The sequence below is a fragment of the Artibeus jamaicensis genome, unplaced genomic scaffold, assembly GCF_021234435.1.
Source record: "Artibeus jamaicensis isolate MK-2021 breed Jamaican fruit bat unplaced genomic scaffold, CSHL_Jam_final contig_718, whole genome shotgun sequence".
Classification (NCBI taxonomy): domain Eukaryota; kingdom Metazoa; phylum Chordata; class Mammalia; order Chiroptera; family Phyllostomidae; genus Artibeus; species Artibeus jamaicensis.
The window spans coordinates 5,405,104-5,423,907 of record NW_026521936.1 but is presented as its reverse complement, the minus strand read 5'-3'; the positions used below and the strand labels follow the sequence as shown (position 1 = coordinate 5,423,907).

Below are 18,804 nucleotides of genomic sequence, written 5' to 3'. Positions count from 1 at the left end.
TTACCCAGGTTATGTAATCCCAGTCCCACCTTCCTGCTCCAATCAATCAACCACACATTGAAATCTACACCCTCTAGAGCCATGAAGGAAGAGCAGGGCAGGAAGGAGAGCGTAAAGCAGGCAGTGGAAGGAACACAGAGCCCAGGGCACTGGCACACAGAACCGCCTCCTGTTCTGCCTCTTCTGGAACAAGCAGAACCCCCGGCTCCACCAGGAGGACAGCACCACCTTATGAGGGGGAGGAGGCAGGTGCTGGTCTTGCACTGTCCGCTGCGTCGGAACACCAGGGAGCACTCCTGATGGGGGGTGAGCGGCCCTGTGCCCCTCCCCAGTTCACATGCTGAAGGTCTGAACCCAGCAACCCCCAGCGGGGTTGTATTTGGAGACAGAGGTGAGGAAGGCAGAATAGGTCCCGTGGGTGCGACAGACTGGTGCCCTTCTAAGGACAGAGTGCACTCAGACTTGCACAGAGGAGCAGCCCATGAGGGTCAGAACATAACTTACAAGTTAGAAATGTAGTAATAACTACACACTGTCTTAAAATAGCACGTTCTAAAGGAAAGTGTGGTAAACGAGAGTACAGAAATGATCCATCTTAAAAGTCAATCAAAATAGCTTGCGCACTGGGGATCATAAAGGGTTAAAAACTTAAGGTTCTTGAACTGGGGGAAACAATAGCAAAAAATCTAGGGGAAATCTCTTGAAAAAACCTGATTATAATGAAGAGATTTCTTACACAGGAGCCTTCTGACCACTGGTGTGTTATTTGTTGTTGTTGTTCTTTTTGTTTTGTTAATAAACTGTAAAAAGCAGTAAGAGAAAAAGAGTAGGAGTTGATGAGAGCATCTGAGAGCAGGAGAGAAGGGGCAGGCACGACCTGGGCCCCGCTGGGAGAAGGCCTCCATCAGCCCCCCAGGGCGTCTGCAACCTGCCCCCACAGGGCCGGGTCTGCAGGCGAGAAGATGTGCCCACCTCTCAGAGAACCTAAAACCCATGCTTTGAACAGACCAGGCCAGCTGAGCCTTGAAACTCTGAACGTCTGATACTGAACGCTTTTATTTTCTGTTGTCTCATGTACTCAATGGACTGGATCTGCTCCAGGTCATCGCAGCAGCTGCAGCAGCGCGAGCATCTGAAGAACACACGGCACCCGCACCGGAGCTGGTGCATCACAATCTGATGGAACTCCCACCCTCAAAAGGGGAGCCTGTGCCATCACGACAAGATGTGCCTGTGCGCCAGCTCTCACAGAGACTGTCACCATGCCTTCGCCAGCCCACAGCCCCAAAGGACGAGGCTGTTTTCCTCCCTGGCTGGCCCCGCTGGCCCCAGCTCTGGAGGTGGGGCACAGGCCTTCGTGGCCCCCACTGCTGTTCCCACCCCAGGTGTTCCCCACGAGCTGCCTGTCTCCACCCACCAGCTCCCAGCCTCCCTCCTCTCTGACCTCGAAGTGAAGGGAGAAGTGTCACTTAGAACTCACGAATGAAAGAGGATCTGTACCTTCCTACCCTCAGCCAACATGATGACTCCTGGGAAGCCCTAAGTGGGACCTGGGAGGACACACTCCATAAACAACCCTGCCAGAGCATGCTGGACATGCACCGCACTGCCCCACACCTCTGTTGCCATCTGGACTCAGGGCTTCCCACCCAATCGTAAATGCAGACACTTTTCAGCGAACAGCTGGGCCCAGGAAGCAGCAGGTGTCAGAGTGCCGGGGAAGGCATCCGGGCACCACACCGTCCGTTGGCCACGGCAGCCTGTGACTTTACAGCAGCTAAGGAGACATGTACCTTGGACAGGTGTCACCACTGCCCCTTTGAAGTGGGGGTTTATGTGGATGTTCTTAGGCTGCTGAGGCGTCACAGGCGGAGGGGTCATCATCACCCTGGGGGCCTCCATCTGAGGTGGTACGTGCATCCCCTGCGGCGGTGAGGGGTGGTGTGGGGGCTGCAGGGGCAGCAGCGGCTGCAGGGGCTGCTGCTGGAAGAGGCTCCGGATGGGCTGCTGCTGGGGCGGGGGTGGAGGTGGCGGAGGCTGAGGCTGTGCAGGAGGAATTAGTCTTGGAGAGTGCGTCTAAAAACAACCAAAAAAGACAAAATCATAGGAATCAAGATTCAGAAGCAAAGTAAAGATGACTGACATGGTACAGATTTACACGGACTGAAGTGTGAAAGTTACAAGTTAGAATGGAGTTCACAGTGACAAGCTGTACAAGACAGCAGCAACTCTGAGTGAGTTCGCACCGACCGTGGGCTCCAGATGCTGGCAGAGCAGCTGTTGGCCTGCGCAGGGAACCCACCATCCCATCACGTGATGGGTCTCAGGGCGAGGAGGAGGCATGGCAACCCGGAGGACCTCGCGCGGGTTCCGAAGGAAAAAGACTCCACCCACCTCAGCAAAGCTGCCCACGGTGAGCCCAGCACCGCGTTGAGGACCAGACCCGGGCCACGAGCCTCCTCTGCAACTGCCCCTACAGAAGGGTGCACTGCAGCTCTCTTCCCACGCACTGGCGTGTGGCACAGTTGTCCCTGCCTTACAGACCCCGGAGGACAGGACAGGGACTTTGGCCATTACTCTGCCAACAGACCTCACTTCCAGACACACAGCACCACACCCAGCAGAGCCCACTCCCATCTGCTCTGGCTTTAGGCTCTCAGCACAACTGTGACCTTACCACAACAGGAGGCTGTGTGGGAAGCAGCGCAGGGCGGTGGTCCTTCACGCGGCCCCGCTCGCTGCTCTCTCTCCGCTGGTCCCCCACGCCACGGCACATCAGGGTGCCACCTCTCCGTCCACCCCGCCGAGAGCCGTAGCGGCCCTGCTTGTGCTGGCGCTCTCTTTCTTCAAACTCAAGCAGTGCAGCTTTGGCCTCCGCTGAGAGCTCTGTTGGAAAAGAGGTGCACACGTCAGAAGCACACGGAGAGCAGAAGGAGGCTATCAAGGAGCATGCAGGGAAGATGCCCGGGACAGCGGAACCACCACAACAGACGACTGCACCACAGGAGGGAGCAGGACCCCCAAGGCCACTGGTGAGATCTACTCGGTGAGGACATGCTCTGCCCGTGGAACACCAGCGTCTCCTGTGGGAATGAACCGGGAGGTGCCTTCGCTTGAGACTGCTGATGTCTGTGTGCAGGGGGCAGCTAAACTGAGCACGCATTCGACTGCAGGATGGGGGCCGCCACACTCGCGCACCCTGACAGCTGACAGTGCTGCTCAGCTGTGCTCAGAGCCCGGCTACCCGGTCCCCAGGCCAAACACAGCTGTCCCAGTGACCTCGGCACACAAACTGCTGACGCACAGGGGCACAGCAACTCAGAAAGTTTATGCAACAAAACAAATTCTGATTCTCCTGCATTTAAAACAAAACTATTAATGCAATCACTCTGAAGTCAAACAACTAGAGTGAATTTTATACAAAACGGAAAGCATTTAGTATTATTTCAAATTTTTAGTTTTGTGAAAAATAAAAAAAAATCTTCAGCATGTGAAGAAAGACTGAAACACATCCTCTGACAAAGAGCCACATCAAAGGAGAGCTCAGTCACCTGAGAAACAGCCCACGGATGCCAACCTGTGTGGGGCACCAGCAGCCCCCGTCCACCCCCGTCTGACCACTCTGGGGATCTGAAACACAGGGACTCCGCCCTTAGGAAACCTCAGGGGCACATTATCCTAAATTCTAAAGAAGGCCGGTGGACTGGACGCAGCTTCTTTATTAAGTACTGGGCTGCAGCACGTGGCCTGACAGGAGGCGCGGACCCCGAGAGGCAGCCTCCCCCCCCCACTGCGAAGCCCAGTGTAAATGTCACCAGAGTGTCTCCTCCCTCGGACTCCAAGGTCAGCTCCAGACTCCCCCAAAATCTCTTAAGCCCCCCATTTCATTTCCTTGAAATGGTTTCTATGGTAACCCCCCCCCAAATGAATCAAGACCCCACTGGAAGGAAAATTTAATTTCTTTTTAACAAGCACAGACTTTCACTCTCATCTTGACGGCAGGATTGGCTCACACACACTTTTTCTATGGTGAATCAGCGATTATCTTTCCAGTGGTTCTAAGTGTCAAGATTAATTTCACTATCCCCAGTAATAAAATGGTTTCAAATGACATCTTTAATCAGCAAGTAAAAATGCTTTCCTCCAATTGAGACAAGCTGTCACAAAAGGTCACCAAAATATGACAGGATGGAAATTACATTTGTAACTTCAACTGAAATGTTAATTTCCCTTTAAGTGTTTTCTGAACTATGTCCAGATTCTGAAGTAAAGCGATACAGGTCATCGTAACGAAGTTTTGCGCCACACTGTCCCTTTCTGAAGTGTGCTTAAAGAAAACCCCTCTCCATGCGAACAGTTGCACCACAGTGGGACTAACATATAGCCCAAATCGCCGGCTCTGGGCCAGGCCCCACGGCAGTCGAGACTGCCGCACGTGAGCCCGTGCCCTGCACCTGTCAGACTGCCACTGCAGGCCTGCGTGTGGACCGCCTGACCACGCCCAACCACCCCGGCAGGCCTGGAAGGGAACGCCCTCTGCACATGCAAACCGGAGGCTCAGGCCCTCATTTCATTCTTCTCTTTAAAGACTGGAACGTTCTCAATATTAGTTAATGATTTTACAAAATAAACTTCTTACTTGTATTCAAAATGCTAAAAGACATCATTTGCGAAAATGCACAAGACGAGAAATGTATTCAGGTAGCAAGATACTAAAACTGAAAGTCATCACCAAGAGCAGGCGAGCAGCTTTAGTCGGACAGACGTGAGCACTTCTTCCCGGAACCTCCAACTATGGCCCCATCACCACAGCACGCAGACACTCGGTGGGGGACTGCCCAGGTCACCCAACACGGCCCCCACGCTCTCTCTAGGTGAGCATCTTTCCAATAAACAAAACCTGCTTTTCTGGTTGGGGGAGGAGAGGAGCATGCTGAGGTCAGAAGGCAGCTTACTGTTCTAGGAAACCAATCTCTAAATGGGCAGAACAGCCCCTTCCGTACCAGGAGTCACCGTAGCTCTCTGGGCCCTAGAAACCCTGTTTCTAAGCACTCAGCCGTCTTGGGCAGTGGTCCACGGGTCTTGGCTTCCCAGGCACTGAGCCAAGAAAGAACTCGGCACCCCATTTCTCCAACCTGACCGAGCGACCGTCCTGTACAACACATCTGCAGTCCTTCTCTAAGCTCTAGGGACAGCGAGGGGTCAAACTGTTTGTGAGTGAGTCACAGGCCTCTGAGGACCTCGGGCGCCCTCCCCCGTATGAAAAGGGCCAACTTGCCTTCCACTGACCCCTTCCAGCCTCTGGTCTCAGGATAACACAGCTACAAAACTGCTTGAGGACTTAAAAAAGTAAAAAAGAGATTCTACACAAGTTCTTCAACAAAGGAAGTACAAATGGCCCTGAAAAGAACGAAGTGAGACAAGATCCTGAAAACAGAAGCAGGAATAAAGCAAACATGAGTTCTGAACACCAGCAAGTCACACATCTCACCACTGCCCACGCCCAGGTCAAGGTGAGGCAGACAGGGATGAGATGGCCAGGGCTGCACAGATGCAGCAAGGGTCAGGGAAGGGTGACCCATGAAATCCACTGCAGCCTACAGGGAGCTGGCCGCAGAGGTAAAGGTGCTTAATGGCAACTTTCAAGTGATTTCGCAGCTCAGAACAGGTGGCTACCCCAGTTTCGATGACTGGATGCATCAGGTCCCCAAATGATGCAACAATGCCACACCCATCTAATGAGACACCAGAGACACCCCCGCCCGCCACCCCAGCCCCAGTTTGAGACATGCGCCCCACAGGGCCTGCTTTGTGACATCACTGCTCCTCCTGCTCAACTTAAGGACACTTCTGTTTTTCTCTCACATCTTAGGACCTTTACTTCATCCCCTTTTCCCAAGACCAAGTTCAAATCCTCTTTCTTAGAAACTTCTACAGTGCTGGACTGGCAACTTTGTACCTAACTCGAGAAAAATCTTGGAAAAACCTGGGTCAAGAGATGGAGAAGAAAGAAGCTGTCCAGGGAAGGTGTGGAGAACACCAGGCCTCTAGAATGAGCTCCCCGTGGAGCTTGGCGCTAAAGAGCGCAGCCCAACTGGCTCGCTGCTGCTCAGCTGTGCATCTCGGGGCCCAGTGTCCTCTCAGAGCATCACACTTGCCACTCGCAGATACATGCTCGTGTTCTTAACCAAAAATGGGTACAAATAATGGTTTTAAGAAGTAACAAAGGTAGTAACCAAGGGTTAGTTTCTTGGTTGTCACTGGGACTAAGACCAGAGGGTGGGCACAGCCCTCCAGCCTCCTCCTCGGGCCCCCTCTGCCTCGGAACACAACACCACACCCCTGAAGCTCTCGGAGTGTGGCCGCAGTGGGCAGCAGCAATGCGCCTGTGCTGGGCCCCACTGTTCAGCTCTGAAGCAGAAGCCCTAGGAGGGGTCTAGAAACTCGTGCTAACAAGCCTTCCAGGTGCTTCAGCGCTCAGTTGTGTCTGCGCACCATAGCTCTACTCTCTGCCGTGGACGCTGGGAGAAACCGTGGGGCAGGGGCCAGCACTGGAAGAGGCTCTCTGTCGATCAGCAGCAGCCTGCTGCCAATCCTGAATGGCAGGGTTCGCTCAGAATGTGGGTCAGTCGATTTCACCCACAAACAAGCCACCTTGCGTTTTCACAGAATGACTGACAGCACCACAGTCCAGCGCCAAGCCCACACGGACACCGCCCTCTAATGGCCTCTGTGATGCTCTAGGACGCCAAATGGTCTTCAGCTACTTGATTACTAATAATAGTGCCATGGAAGAAGCTGGAACGGGAGTGAGGAAAGATGAGAGATAGGGAAAATAGTTACCTAAAGTTTCTGGAATGTTCCTTCTCTCTCGAGTTACATCTGAGAGCCTAATGATTGTTCCTTCTTTCCTTTCAGTTTTGAAACGTAATCGTCCAGATTCTTCATCCTCATCATCTTCTTCATCTGACTCTTCTTTTATTTCCTTCTGCAGTTCCAAAGTCTCCATGCCCCCCTACACAGCAGACACACACAACATGGGGGAAAGAAAGTTAGCTCATCTCCTCTTGAATTAAGGATGGAAGAATATAAGTTCTTTACATTTAAGATGTAAAAACATCTCATAATGTCCTATTATAAGGCCGTGAGAAACACCGAACTGATTCCAAAAGAAAATCATCTTGAACATTGAAAACTAACTTACTGTTAAAAAAAAGATTACATTCCCACGTTGCAAATCACAGTTTAGAGAGAATGAACATGAATCTCAAACCCCTCGCTGACCAGGCATCCAACCCAGACTCTAGCCAAGTTTGGTATGTTAGCAAAACTAACACTGGAGTCCGTGGGCTCCCTCGCTGGCAATGTGGCCCACCTTGTCACCTTGTCACTGACACCAGATGACAGCACACTGCTGCCCACTACACAGGTAACTAACTGCTGGAAGTCTCCCCTTCATCATCCCCCCCCCACACACCCCCTACCCGTCCCCCAGCACCCGGTCTGCTGCAACCACTGAGTTGCCCGCCCCAGCCTTGTTCCTCAGTACCTGCTTCTCATCTACACCAGCCCACACTTCACGCTTCACTTTGCCACATCACTCTTGCACCAAAGGCCCTGCCCCTCCAGTCCCACACCAACCTCCCCTTCCTCACCGACAGCCCCCAGCCTGAGCCTCGCACATCCTTCCGACACCCGTGCCTCCCACCTGGTGTCAGGTCAAACTGCTGGACAGACGCCTGCCTAGCGCCAGTTCCCGGAAATGCTTTTCACAGAGTTAAAAGCTGTCTGTCTTCATAGTCTGTCATTTTTAAGCATCCTGAACTCATAACAGAATGAAGAGCGAACTTCTGCACTTGCAAACGCACACGACACTGAACAACACCATCGCTGCACCCTTCCCCGACAGCTGCAGCGCAGGTGACACGCACAGGCTGGTGCAGTTCCTGCCCTGAGTAGAGAGGCCACCGAGGAGGAAAAAACCGACGACTGATGAAGCAAATTATCACCACAGTCGTCTCCCATCCAACTGTCAGCAGCAACAACAGTTCGAGAACTTGCCAGACAAAATGAACGGACAGCAGACAGCACCAAACTAACGTGGTTCACTCTGCATCCATATCTCCACCCAAGAGATCGGAAGGGGGCCAAGTGAGTTGAAAGCTGCATTTCTGAAACATATACAGATGACTCTTGAACACGGTGGGGGCTAGAGCACAGACCCTCTGAGTCTCCCAAATACTGAACGTCTTTCCTACTATCAAGGCCAGCTCAGAACAGAGGCCTCAAACGTGAGGCCAGGAAGGCAAAAGAAAGAAAAGGACAGGTTGGCAATGGAAGATGGAACTGTGTTTACTAGCGGACAGCCTGACTGTTGGCCTCTCCCCAGTGGGATCTAAGACACAATGCAATCTTCATCACAATCCAACCGAATGTGTCGCAGACACCGGCAAGTCAATGGCAGAGCTACTATGGAAATTCAAAGGCCCTAGAAAAGACCAAACAATCCTCAGAAGCAGAACCCAGCTGACAGACTCACACCACCCCAGGTCATGCCACAGTGACGAAGGCAGTGCTGCGCAGGTGGGGACAGGAGAGACCCCAGAGAGAGATGCCGCTAAACCAACCGCAGTTCAGCAGCTAACAAACATACCAACGACGAATCCCATGCCACACACACACTTCTTAGCTGAGACAGAGCATGGGCCTAAGTCAAAAACGGCTAATAGTATAAAGCTTCCAGGAGAAAACAGGGGATTTATCTTCGCAACTCTGGGGTAGGCAAAGATTTCTTGGGTCACAAAATTAGTGTTCACAAAAATTAAAATTTTCTGCTCATGGAAAAAATACCTTTAAGAAAATTAAAACCCAGCCACAGGCTCAGAGATAATATTCATTCTGTATGTCTGCAATGGACCTATATTCAGAACATGCAGGTACTATGATCTACACAGAAAGCACACAGACTCTGTGTGAACAGGTGTGCACATGTGTACACACATTGTTCTGTGTAAACTATGGACAGCAGACGGAGACAAAAATTAAAAAGCCAACCTTCTTTTTAGAGACTAAAAACGGACACCAAGAAGAAACACAGGTTCAGCCCGGAGAAGGCACAAACACCCTTAGTCAACAGAGAAATACAACTCAGCCCGAGACCACACCCCCATCAGAGACACTCCAAGGAAAAGACTAACACTATCAAATGCTGGGGAACTGAGACCTTCACAAAGACTGCGGGGAGAGGAGGACGGTGCAATCATGGTCACGTGGAAAGCCCTCTGGTGATTCTGTGTGGCACTGGACACCCCGCCACCGTGTCTCAGGAATCCCCTCCCAGCTCCGACCAAGGGAAAAGAGGGGCCCCAGGGGGTGCGCACAGTGCTCTCCCTGCCCTACCTGCTCACACAACCTTGGGGGTTCCTCAGCGCTGCTCATCGTGCAGACACACGCCAGGTGCTGTAGCAAACTCGAACGTGGCAGTCACCACTGTGCTGCTGAGAATGGAGCGCAGCAGGGATCCAGCCTCAGAGGTCAGGCCAGCTCTGCTCCAAACCCCAGGGCCTGAGAGCACCGCTTGCTGGGATGGAGTCGGCAATGAGGAAGGAACCTCATGCCCCCGGGGCACAGTGAGGCTGGGTCACGCCGCATCCAACCCCCTCTGACAGCAGAAGATGACAGAAGGGCGAGAGGAGAAGGGCAACCAGGCTCAACACAAGAGCATCCTGAGCACCATGGGCCAGAAGCAGTTTCTCCACCAGCTCCTCCCACGCACGAGACACAGCGCAGGTCTGCATGTGATGTCAGCCGGAAGGAGGCCTGGAGGGCGCGAGGGAGGAAGGGGCTGATCCCAGAGAGAAAGAAGGGCCCCTGCAAGTGTCACTAACAAGTGACAAGAAAATCTGATCCTACAGGGGAGCTAGACCTCCGGCACCCCCAGGCACTTGCCGAAGTGAACTGCGTGGTTACAAGACCAGCAACAGAGGGCGGCCGGGCCTTGGCGTCTGACCGACCTCCTGCACAGTATAGAGGGACAGCCATGGTTCCACAATGAAGAGACTTCCAAGATGTCCGAGGCGGACAAGGCAGTCGGAAACCACCCGTCAGCACCCACGAGTCACTGCGTGCAGAGCACACACGGCCGCATGGTGCTCCTCAGAGTCTGGCTGACGAGCACTCGAACACGGGCCTGCGCGTGGGAAGCCCGATCTGCTACCCTGCGCACACACTGTCAGCTGGAAACTGTTTTCACAGAACGAGGTTCTATGAAATCTCACTGTGTTGATTTTTTCCCCGTCACCCAAGGACACTCTTTCATTGTGTTTAGAGCGAAGAGTGAAAGGGAGAAAGAAACACCAACTGCCTCCCGCCCATACACACCCAGATGGGGGACTGAAGCCACTGCCTTTCAGTTACGAAAGGGTGCTCCAACAATGCGCCACCTGGCCGGGACTCACCACATTCATTTTTAAGGCCCGAAATACACTGACAGCTGAAAGCAGAACTCGTATGACAGATGACGCTCCTCCTAAGTACACATTTGTACATCAGACCCCAACTCACTCTCAAGAACAGGACCAGCAAAAGGTCCAGGACACAGGGACCTTCCCGCCTTTGGGTGCAGCAGAGAGAACACCCGGGGGCCCCCGCTACAGACCCCACTCTATGGCTGGAGTCTGCCACAATGACACAAGACACCCTCTCGGGGACGGCCAGGATGAGCGTGCAGGCTGTGCCCCCAGTCAGCACTGCAGAGTACAGCCAGCAGCCCTCGGCAGGACCCGTCAGGCAGGTGTCACACTGTCCAGTAAAGCGACCTGCCACGGGCCAGGCCGTCCCATAGTCTGACGCTGAGGAAGTACTGCCTGGGATGGCTGGGGGAGGGCTGCACAGGTCACGTCCACCTTCTCCTCCCACCCAGAGAGGGGAGGCGGGGTCCTAGCACCGTGAGCTACAAAGATGTCAGTCCACAACCCAGTCCACAACCGCAGAGCGCCGGGACAGAGGAACTGACACAGGCTTGCAGCAGCACAGCCAACTACTGGGCCACATCTTGACAGTGTATAACTCTCCATGGAAATAGAACACTTTCAGAATTCCTAAGAAATACTTTTTAATTCTGAAAGAAAATTAATTCCTTTTAAGTGTGGAAAAGTACTGCATGTTTTTCTTTTTGCGGCCTCCCTCCAGACCCCAAGAGGAAGGATGAGCCCGCGGGATGTGGATGCATACGACCAGGGTCCACGCGGGACCTGCGGAGCAACGGCGGAGCACACTCTGCCAGAGTGCACAGGCGGGCGCCCTTCCGTGCCGCTGTGCACGCTTGCGAGTCCAGTGCTTTTCCACTGAGGTCTGTCCCTCTCACATCCAAGTTCACAGACATCAGGGGCACACCTCGTGCCTGCACAGCATCTGCACCCCCGCTGCTGGAGCACCAGTAAGGACTTGCTGGGCTGCTGAAGTCACCAGAGAGAGGGCAGCCAGTGTGCCAGCCAGCCCTTTCCTCTACTGATGGGCAGCAGCGAGAATAGGACACTGTGGCTAGGGAATAACTAGGCATGATTTGAAAAGATTGGACCTCAGCTGTCGGAAAGCATTCTAAGGGGTGTCCCACGTACAAGAGGGTGCACAAGAACCAAATACACTGAGAGCACAGCCCAGAGACCGCAGCCACCACAGGGCTGTCACAGAGCATGTACCCCGCACGCCTTCTACATGACTCTGCCGACCGAAACCCCAACATGTTCAGTACTGTATCTGCCTCATGGAAAGCACTCAAAAAGAATCCAATCTTAGAAATAACTACTGAGATCCCCCAACACAATCTGGACTACACAGTCTAAGGGGCCCACGTCCACAACCCTTTGGGAATTACATACATACTCGAATATGTACCTCAGTGGCCAAAATCCAGCAATTTTTGACTTTCTTCTCCAATGCAAGCTTCCCCAGAAGGAGAACATAAGGAACGAGGGCGGAGGCCTCTGGCACGGGGCTCTGCACCCCACCTCCACTGCCCCCAGCATCGTGCACCCCAGAACAACCCCCGTGTTCTGGAAACTCCAGTACCCTACTGCACCTGGGGAGGCCACACACTTCCCTCGTGAAGCTAAGTGCTTGTTTTTAAAAACAAATCACTTTTTCTTCCTCTTCCCAAAAGCAATCAGAGGTGACCTGAAGATGGTTCGCTCTTCACTGGACCCACAAAATCCCACAAAGTCATGCCAATCAAGATGTTCAAATCTCCATGTTCACCTTAAGAACACTGTGAAACTACCGAGGCCATCAAGGTTGTGCATACTCGAAAAGCCACCGAGTATCTGAAAGATGTCCCTTTTAAGAAGCAATGTGTCCCAGCCAATCAATACAAGGGTGGAGCTGATAGGTGTGCCCAGGCCCAACAGTGGGGCTGGGTGCAGGGTTGGCGGCCCAGAAAACGTGCTGAGTCTGTGCCGCACATGCTCAAAGGTGCAGAGAGCAGTGCTGCGCTGAAGGGTTTGGATGCAGGTCCTCTGAGCACATCCGGGTGAGCGAAGCTCCCAGGACACAGCTCAGAACTCGCAGAGCTCACAGGAGGGCCTGCCCACACGCGCGCTCGCCCGCCACCCAGAGATGGTCCCACCGAGAAAGAGCCCTGGACAAGGAGGCTGCATGGAAGAAAAAGACATCCCAGGAGAGACCGAAGAAAGAAAAGCTGATGGCCTGGGAGTGGACTAAGCATAAATTCAATACTAATAAAAGTAAAAATGGGGAAAAAAACCTTTTCATAATGAACCACTAAAGGCAGATGAACAACCCATCACTAGCACCTTTTTCTCTACTGATACTTCAAAAAAGAAATGACCATGGAAACCACCTCATAAAAATCAGCACCACCTCCACTCCCTTATCCCAGATCACAAATTCTGGCCGGCCCCTAACCCGACCTCCCATCTCTTTATTCGCATCTGGACAGGTCTCGGTTTGGGAAAGGGTGAATGAACAGGACATCAATCACCGTGGGATATTAGCACTGCAAAGATGTCTTTAGCAGGTCAATAATCTTTTCACCTTCGAAGGACTTTATCAGATCCTGTCTAAAGCTAGATGAAAGCTCCGCATTAAGTACTGCTAACAATTGACAGAGTGTCTCCCCCACACAAAGCCGTCTGCTTCCTCCGGGCGCACTCTTCAAGGTCACCATCCCTGCAGCCTTCCAGAGTGACAAAGGAGCGTCACCTCCAGCCAAACAAGCTGTCAGCACAAACTTTGTCACAGCTCAGATAAAGAAACTGGCAGACAGTGATAATCAGGTCTAATTTCACTCCCTCCCGAGGGGAGGGACAGGATCTCCGACCCATCTGGAAACAGCCAGGCCGCCCGCCACCACGGCGGACAAAGAGGGGACTCACCGGGAACTCGTCGAGAGGCTCGTGGATCTCGATGTCCAGCACCTCGTCATTGTACAGCTGCCCCTCCTCCGGCTCCTCCACGTACTCCATGTGGTCTTCGGCCAGCTCGGCCTCCTGGCCGTCGTACTGGCCCTCCTCCGGGTACTCGTGAGCGTACAGTGCAGACCCATCGGACTTAGGGTAGCCCAGGTCCTCCTCCCCTTGCTCGTACTCGGATTCCTGCTCTCCAGACTGGTCATGCGTGCTGTCAGACAGCTCGTAGGACGTGACCATGCCAGACGTGGCTTTCAGACTGACTGTGACGCCCTGAGAGCTAGAGAGGACAAACACCCAGAGAGAGGAGCCAGTCAGAGTGGAGCTCAAAACCAAGTCACCACGTCCATGAAGTGTTAAACGACTGCTCGTGAACGGCAAAAAGTTACTTCAGCTCTTATGAACACACACAGACTCCCACAATGGCCACAACAGCCCGTGCACGGAGTTGAGATGGCACCTTGCACCCTGATGGGACACACCCCCATGATCAGCAGCTGCGGGTTCTCTGCCCCCGAGCAGCAGACCCACCAGACGAGAAAGCAGGTCTGACCAGCAGCAGCTCAGGACTGAAAGCAGGAAGCAGACGGAGTGTATTTCACTCTAACCACCAGATGGAAAAGATGACATCTGCTTTCTAATATTTCTAAGTAAAAACAGGAGCACTGCTCTATAAACAGAAAATCATAGATGAAATTATTTTTTAGCTCTATGGTGCAAATGATAAACTCCTGTGTAAAACATTAAAATGGGTGTAAAACTACAGTTCAATGTCAAATACATGAAGTTTACTGTAGTCACGAACACAAAAAATACTGCTTCGTTATTTCTGAGCGACATACAGGGGGTTTTAAAACTGCAAAAAAAAAAAAAATCATATTCTACCTATTAAGCCAAATACCACCCAGACTGAGTGTGGGCCTGTGAACCAAAGTGCTGGGGTTTGATTCCTAGTCAGGGCACATGCCTGGGTTGTGGGCTGGGTCCCCAGCAGGGGGTGTGCAAGAGGCAAACACACATTGATATTTCTCCCTCTCTCCCTTCCCTTCTCTCTAAAAGTATTTTTTTTAAAAAAGGTAAATATCAACAATAAGATACAAGGTAACACTTAAAATGCAAGACTTTGCAGACAAATCTTAAGTCCTACACATGAAGTACCTAGTATTAATAAAAGCAGTAAGTGCACCTCACAGACATGTGGCTTAACAACTGGACGAGTATGTTTCAAGGGCAACCCGCAGTGTGAGTGTGTCTGGAGGTAGAGGCTTCTGCAGGTGCTGAAGGTGTGAGGGTGGAGCCTCACGATGAGATTAGTGCCATGACAAAGGAACCCCTCACCACTGCTGCCACGGGGGAGCCCAGCGAGAAGGCGCTTCCGGTGCATGAGGAAGCGGGTCCTCACCGGAACCAGCCAGCACGCACCACGGGAAGTAAAGCCTGTCATTTACGAGCCGCCCAGGCTGCGGGCGTCGTCACAGCAGCCAAGACAAATGACAGCAACTGTATTCAGACACCCAGCTGGAGTCTGAAGTGGAAACCGAAGGAATGTCCATGGTGCCAACTCCCAGAAAGAAACAGCCAGGTGAAACTCACACCTAGGGAACACCGGTCCAGATGGGGGGAAGCAGCAGCAGCAGCAGCGCCCAGCCCAGAAGCGCAGTGGGTGGAGGAGGGGCTCCCGCACTAAGAAGCCAGGGTGGCCCTGCACACTCCCATCGCCGCCACAGGCTAGGGATCCCTGAATGCACAGCCAGTGCGGGTTCCACAGCGCTGCTCTGAACGGAAGACTGTGCGGGGCTGTCACGCCAGAGCTACCCTGGCATTCCACTCACGGTGTGATCAGATGTTACAGATCGCACCACACGGAGTTACCTCTAGTAGAATCATGAATTACAAACAGTTCTTATCAACTCAGCTAAAGAAAGAACACTTTTAAGAAGTTAACACTGAGTACCTGAAATTTTCTTCGTCTTCATTATCACTCTGTAAAAGATCATCATTCAGCTCTTCATCTGACAAATCAGACTGGTTCTAATCAAAATAAGAAATCTCATTAATGCATGTCACTTCCATAAAAAGATGTGTTACAAAAGTGCAAAATCATGTTGACTGGACTGTTTCCAACCTTGCTATGAAAACATTTGCCATTCAGGAAGTTTTCGCGGTTGCTATAAGCAGTGACAAAAATCAAGAAATCCTACATATAGTGCACTGGCTAACCACCCCACGCTAATTTTTAGATGCAAAGTCAAGTAAGTATAGAAGCAACAAGCATAATCAACATACTTATTCTCATTCTAACCAAAAAGGGGGGAGGGATAAGTTTTTTGATGACATCCTACAAAAATTTTTGCCATGCATGTACACAAATAAAATGGTATTCTTAAGACTTTACTAAATTCAACAGTTTTAGTACCCAAATCTAAAGACTTTTTAAAGAAAAAAAGAGGAGAGCGTTGGAAATGAGCAGACTTTAGATAGCCGGGTCACCACCCAGGAATGGCAACAGATTACACTATAGCTCCAACCAGGGGGCCTGTGCAGACACGCGTGACTGCTCAGGCCCTGGCCCCAACCCCGACAGCCCTGTGCCCTCGTCGTGTCCCTGACAGAGGTGGCCGGTGGACTCGTCAACTGGTGAAATTTCTGTAGGTCCAGGTTTTAAGTAAAATATTCACCAGCATCTTAGATGGGGAAGGGGCGACTTCACACGTTCCTTCGCTATATAAAATTATTTCTATGGGATGTGTAAATTACCACTCCCCTCTAAAAGACAATCAAAGCCCTGCTCCCACAAAAACACGGGGGGGGGGGCCGGGGAAGACTTGGTTTTCTACTTAAAGATGAAGGAAACAAATCAATCTTTTCTTGGCATCTTTACAGCTTATACAAACAGGCTCCCTCACACTCGTCTGTATAGTCTCCATTACAGTATTTTTGATGTAAACCAAAAATCTATCATAATTTTTTTCATCCTCACTGGAGGATATGCTTATTCACCTTAGAGGGGAAGGAGGAGGGAGAGCGAGAGAGAAACATCAATCAGCTGCCACCAAGTGCACCGTGAGCAGACACTGAACCGGAAACCCAGGCCTGTGCCTTGCAGGGGATAGAACCCTCAGCCTCCCGGTGTACAGGTTTATATTACAACCAGCTGAGCTCCCCAACCAGAGCAAAAATACGTCCATCTTATTAGTAGTTCTTATTGGTCCCAAGGGCCCCACCTAATCACTGACACTAGAGTAAGATAAAACATGGATACTGTAGTTCCTTCACTTGAAGGGAGGCTGAAGCAGCTGAAAACAAAGCAGAGTGCTTCACAGTCGACATGAAGTTCACCCAGCTGCCCACACACTGGCCTCCCAGCTGCACCGGTTTTGAGTGACAAGAACGCCACTAGCAGGTGTGAATAGGGTCTGCCACGGGTGACATTAGGTTTGGTCGCCCAACTCATTAATTCACTAAACTGCTTTCAGGAAATCTTTATAAATTAACCCTTCAGTGAAAGCCAAATTTCATTCAGTTAGAGGCTGCTTCCTTGAGTTTTTTAGTTGAACTTTTATTTGTCAAATATCAGTGCACCAATGAATTATTCCCAAGCAAAAAAAGGAGCATATATGGTAACGGACCCCCACGGCAGTGAGTGTCATTTCTGAGTTCTGCAGATTCAATCGCATCGTTTCTGTACCAGACACAGGAGACAATTGTCTCAGTGCCTACTGCATTGATAGGGCTGGCACAGAGAACTAGACTAAATCCTCGGGCCCAAAACTTACTTCCCACTTTCTCCCAAAGAACTGGGTGGTAGAGAGCGAGGGTGGGCTCTGCTCAGGATGGTCAGCCAGCAAGCAGGGCACACAGAGCCCAACAGAGGAAGAGATAGTGGCCAGGAACACTAGTGAAGCCCTTCTCCCAGGTTCACCAAACTGCTACCTGTGCCTCCCCCGGGAAGACTGGCAGGGAAGAGAAAGAGCAGTCCCCCCACTGGGTCCCCAGGACTCCCAGGAATGCAGGGGCCACTGTGGGGCAGCAGGGCTGCACATACAGGGGGAGGGGGACAGGTGTCCAAGCCTGGAAGAACCCCGGGTGTGCCGGGAGACCCAGGTGTGCCAGGAGAGCACCAGTCCGGTGCCAGCTGCCACGGAAGGAAAGCCGAAGCTCCAGAAGGAGGCCTGGCCTGGCAGGAACCTGCCGCCACAACCTCCACTCATTTCTAACAGCTCTCACTGGGTCAAGCCAGCCTACTTCAGCAGACCTTTGCAATCTTCTCATTTTTATCCTACATTTAAAATTTGACCCTACTCCCCTCCCTTCTCGACACAGATGGGCCTGTCCTCAAGCTGTCCCTGTCCGTCTGACATGTCTGCTACACTCAGCACATGGTTCTGAGTAGAAGGAGAAGCCATTACCTGCTCTGGCCCACCAGTGGCCCAGAAGTCTCTCTCCAGATGACAAACTTACATCTCTGTACCTTTTGTGGGAACCCAAGTGGGAAAAACACAGTGGTCAGGCAGCCAGTACACCCACCGCCTGGGCTCAGCTCACAGATCTACAATAAACATGCTAATAAATACCTGGCCCAATGGCCAACCTCATTAGCAATCAAACAAATGTAAAGGAAACCAACCAGACACTGTCTATCATCTGCTGCACGGTCAAAGGTTTATTTTTTAAGTGGTATCAAAGCTGTGAATGAAAGGGTGAATGACGCTCACACGCAAGTGCTGGGGGAAAACCTTCCTGGAAAGCGGCCTAGCAACAAGAAACAGGCACCTGACGCCCTCACGCCCACAGACCAGAGACCCTGCTCTGTGGAAATTGCCTGAGACCAGACTCTCCAATCACAGTGACACCTGCACAGTGACACACCATCAGTGTGCTCGCCTCAGCAGCACACGCACTGGAACACTGTCACAAAGTCTGAGGGTCACGTCAGAGTGACTTGGGGCGTGGTGAGTGCATGAAGATGAAGCCTTTAACTACACCTTGCAGATGCCGGTGACAAGCGCACGGGGTCCTTTACACTGTTCCTTCTTCTTTTGTACAGGCTTTAAATTTTCCATCAAAAAGGTTTTTTGCCCCCTCCTGCCCCGCCAAAGTCATAAGCAATTAGCTGGAAACAATCCCAATACACATAAAAACAGCTAGGAATACCATGGTATACACAAGCAAGGAAATAATATGTAGCCGTTATAAAGTACCTTAAAGTAACATTTAGGGACGACAGACACTGATACAATGATAAATTTAAAAGAAACAATGTTTTATGTATAAGGTATATTTTAAAGCACAGGAAAAAGAATAAAAGGAGTCCTAGTCAGGTGGCTCAGTTGGTTGGAGCATCACCCTGTACACCGAAAGGTTGTGGGTTGGATCCCTG

The 18,804-nt window shown here is 51.7% G+C and overlaps 1 protein-coding gene across 3 annotated transcripts in view; it reads right to left on the bottom strand.

Moving 5' to 3' along the window:
* Window positions 1-18,804, bottom strand: part of RBM33 (RNA binding motif protein 33) — an 82,723-nt gene that overhangs the window by 48,299 nt on the left and 15,620 nt on the right. For all 3 annotated transcript variants that reach the window (XM_037131971.2, XM_037131973.2, XM_037131975.2), the window contains exons 4-8: window positions 15,379-15,455; window positions 13,392-13,704; window positions 6,844-7,015; window positions 2,678-2,886; window positions 1,794-2,076 (exon numbers count right to left, since the gene is read on the bottom strand). In XM_037131971.2, coding sequence (XP_036987866.1) covers window positions 1,794-2,076; window positions 2,678-2,886; window positions 6,844-7,015; window positions 13,392-13,704; window positions 15,379-15,455 — 1,054 coding nt within the window. The remainder of the gene's footprint in view (window positions 1-1,793; window positions 2,077-2,677; window positions 2,887-6,843; window positions 7,016-13,391; window positions 13,705-15,378; window positions 15,456-18,804) is intronic.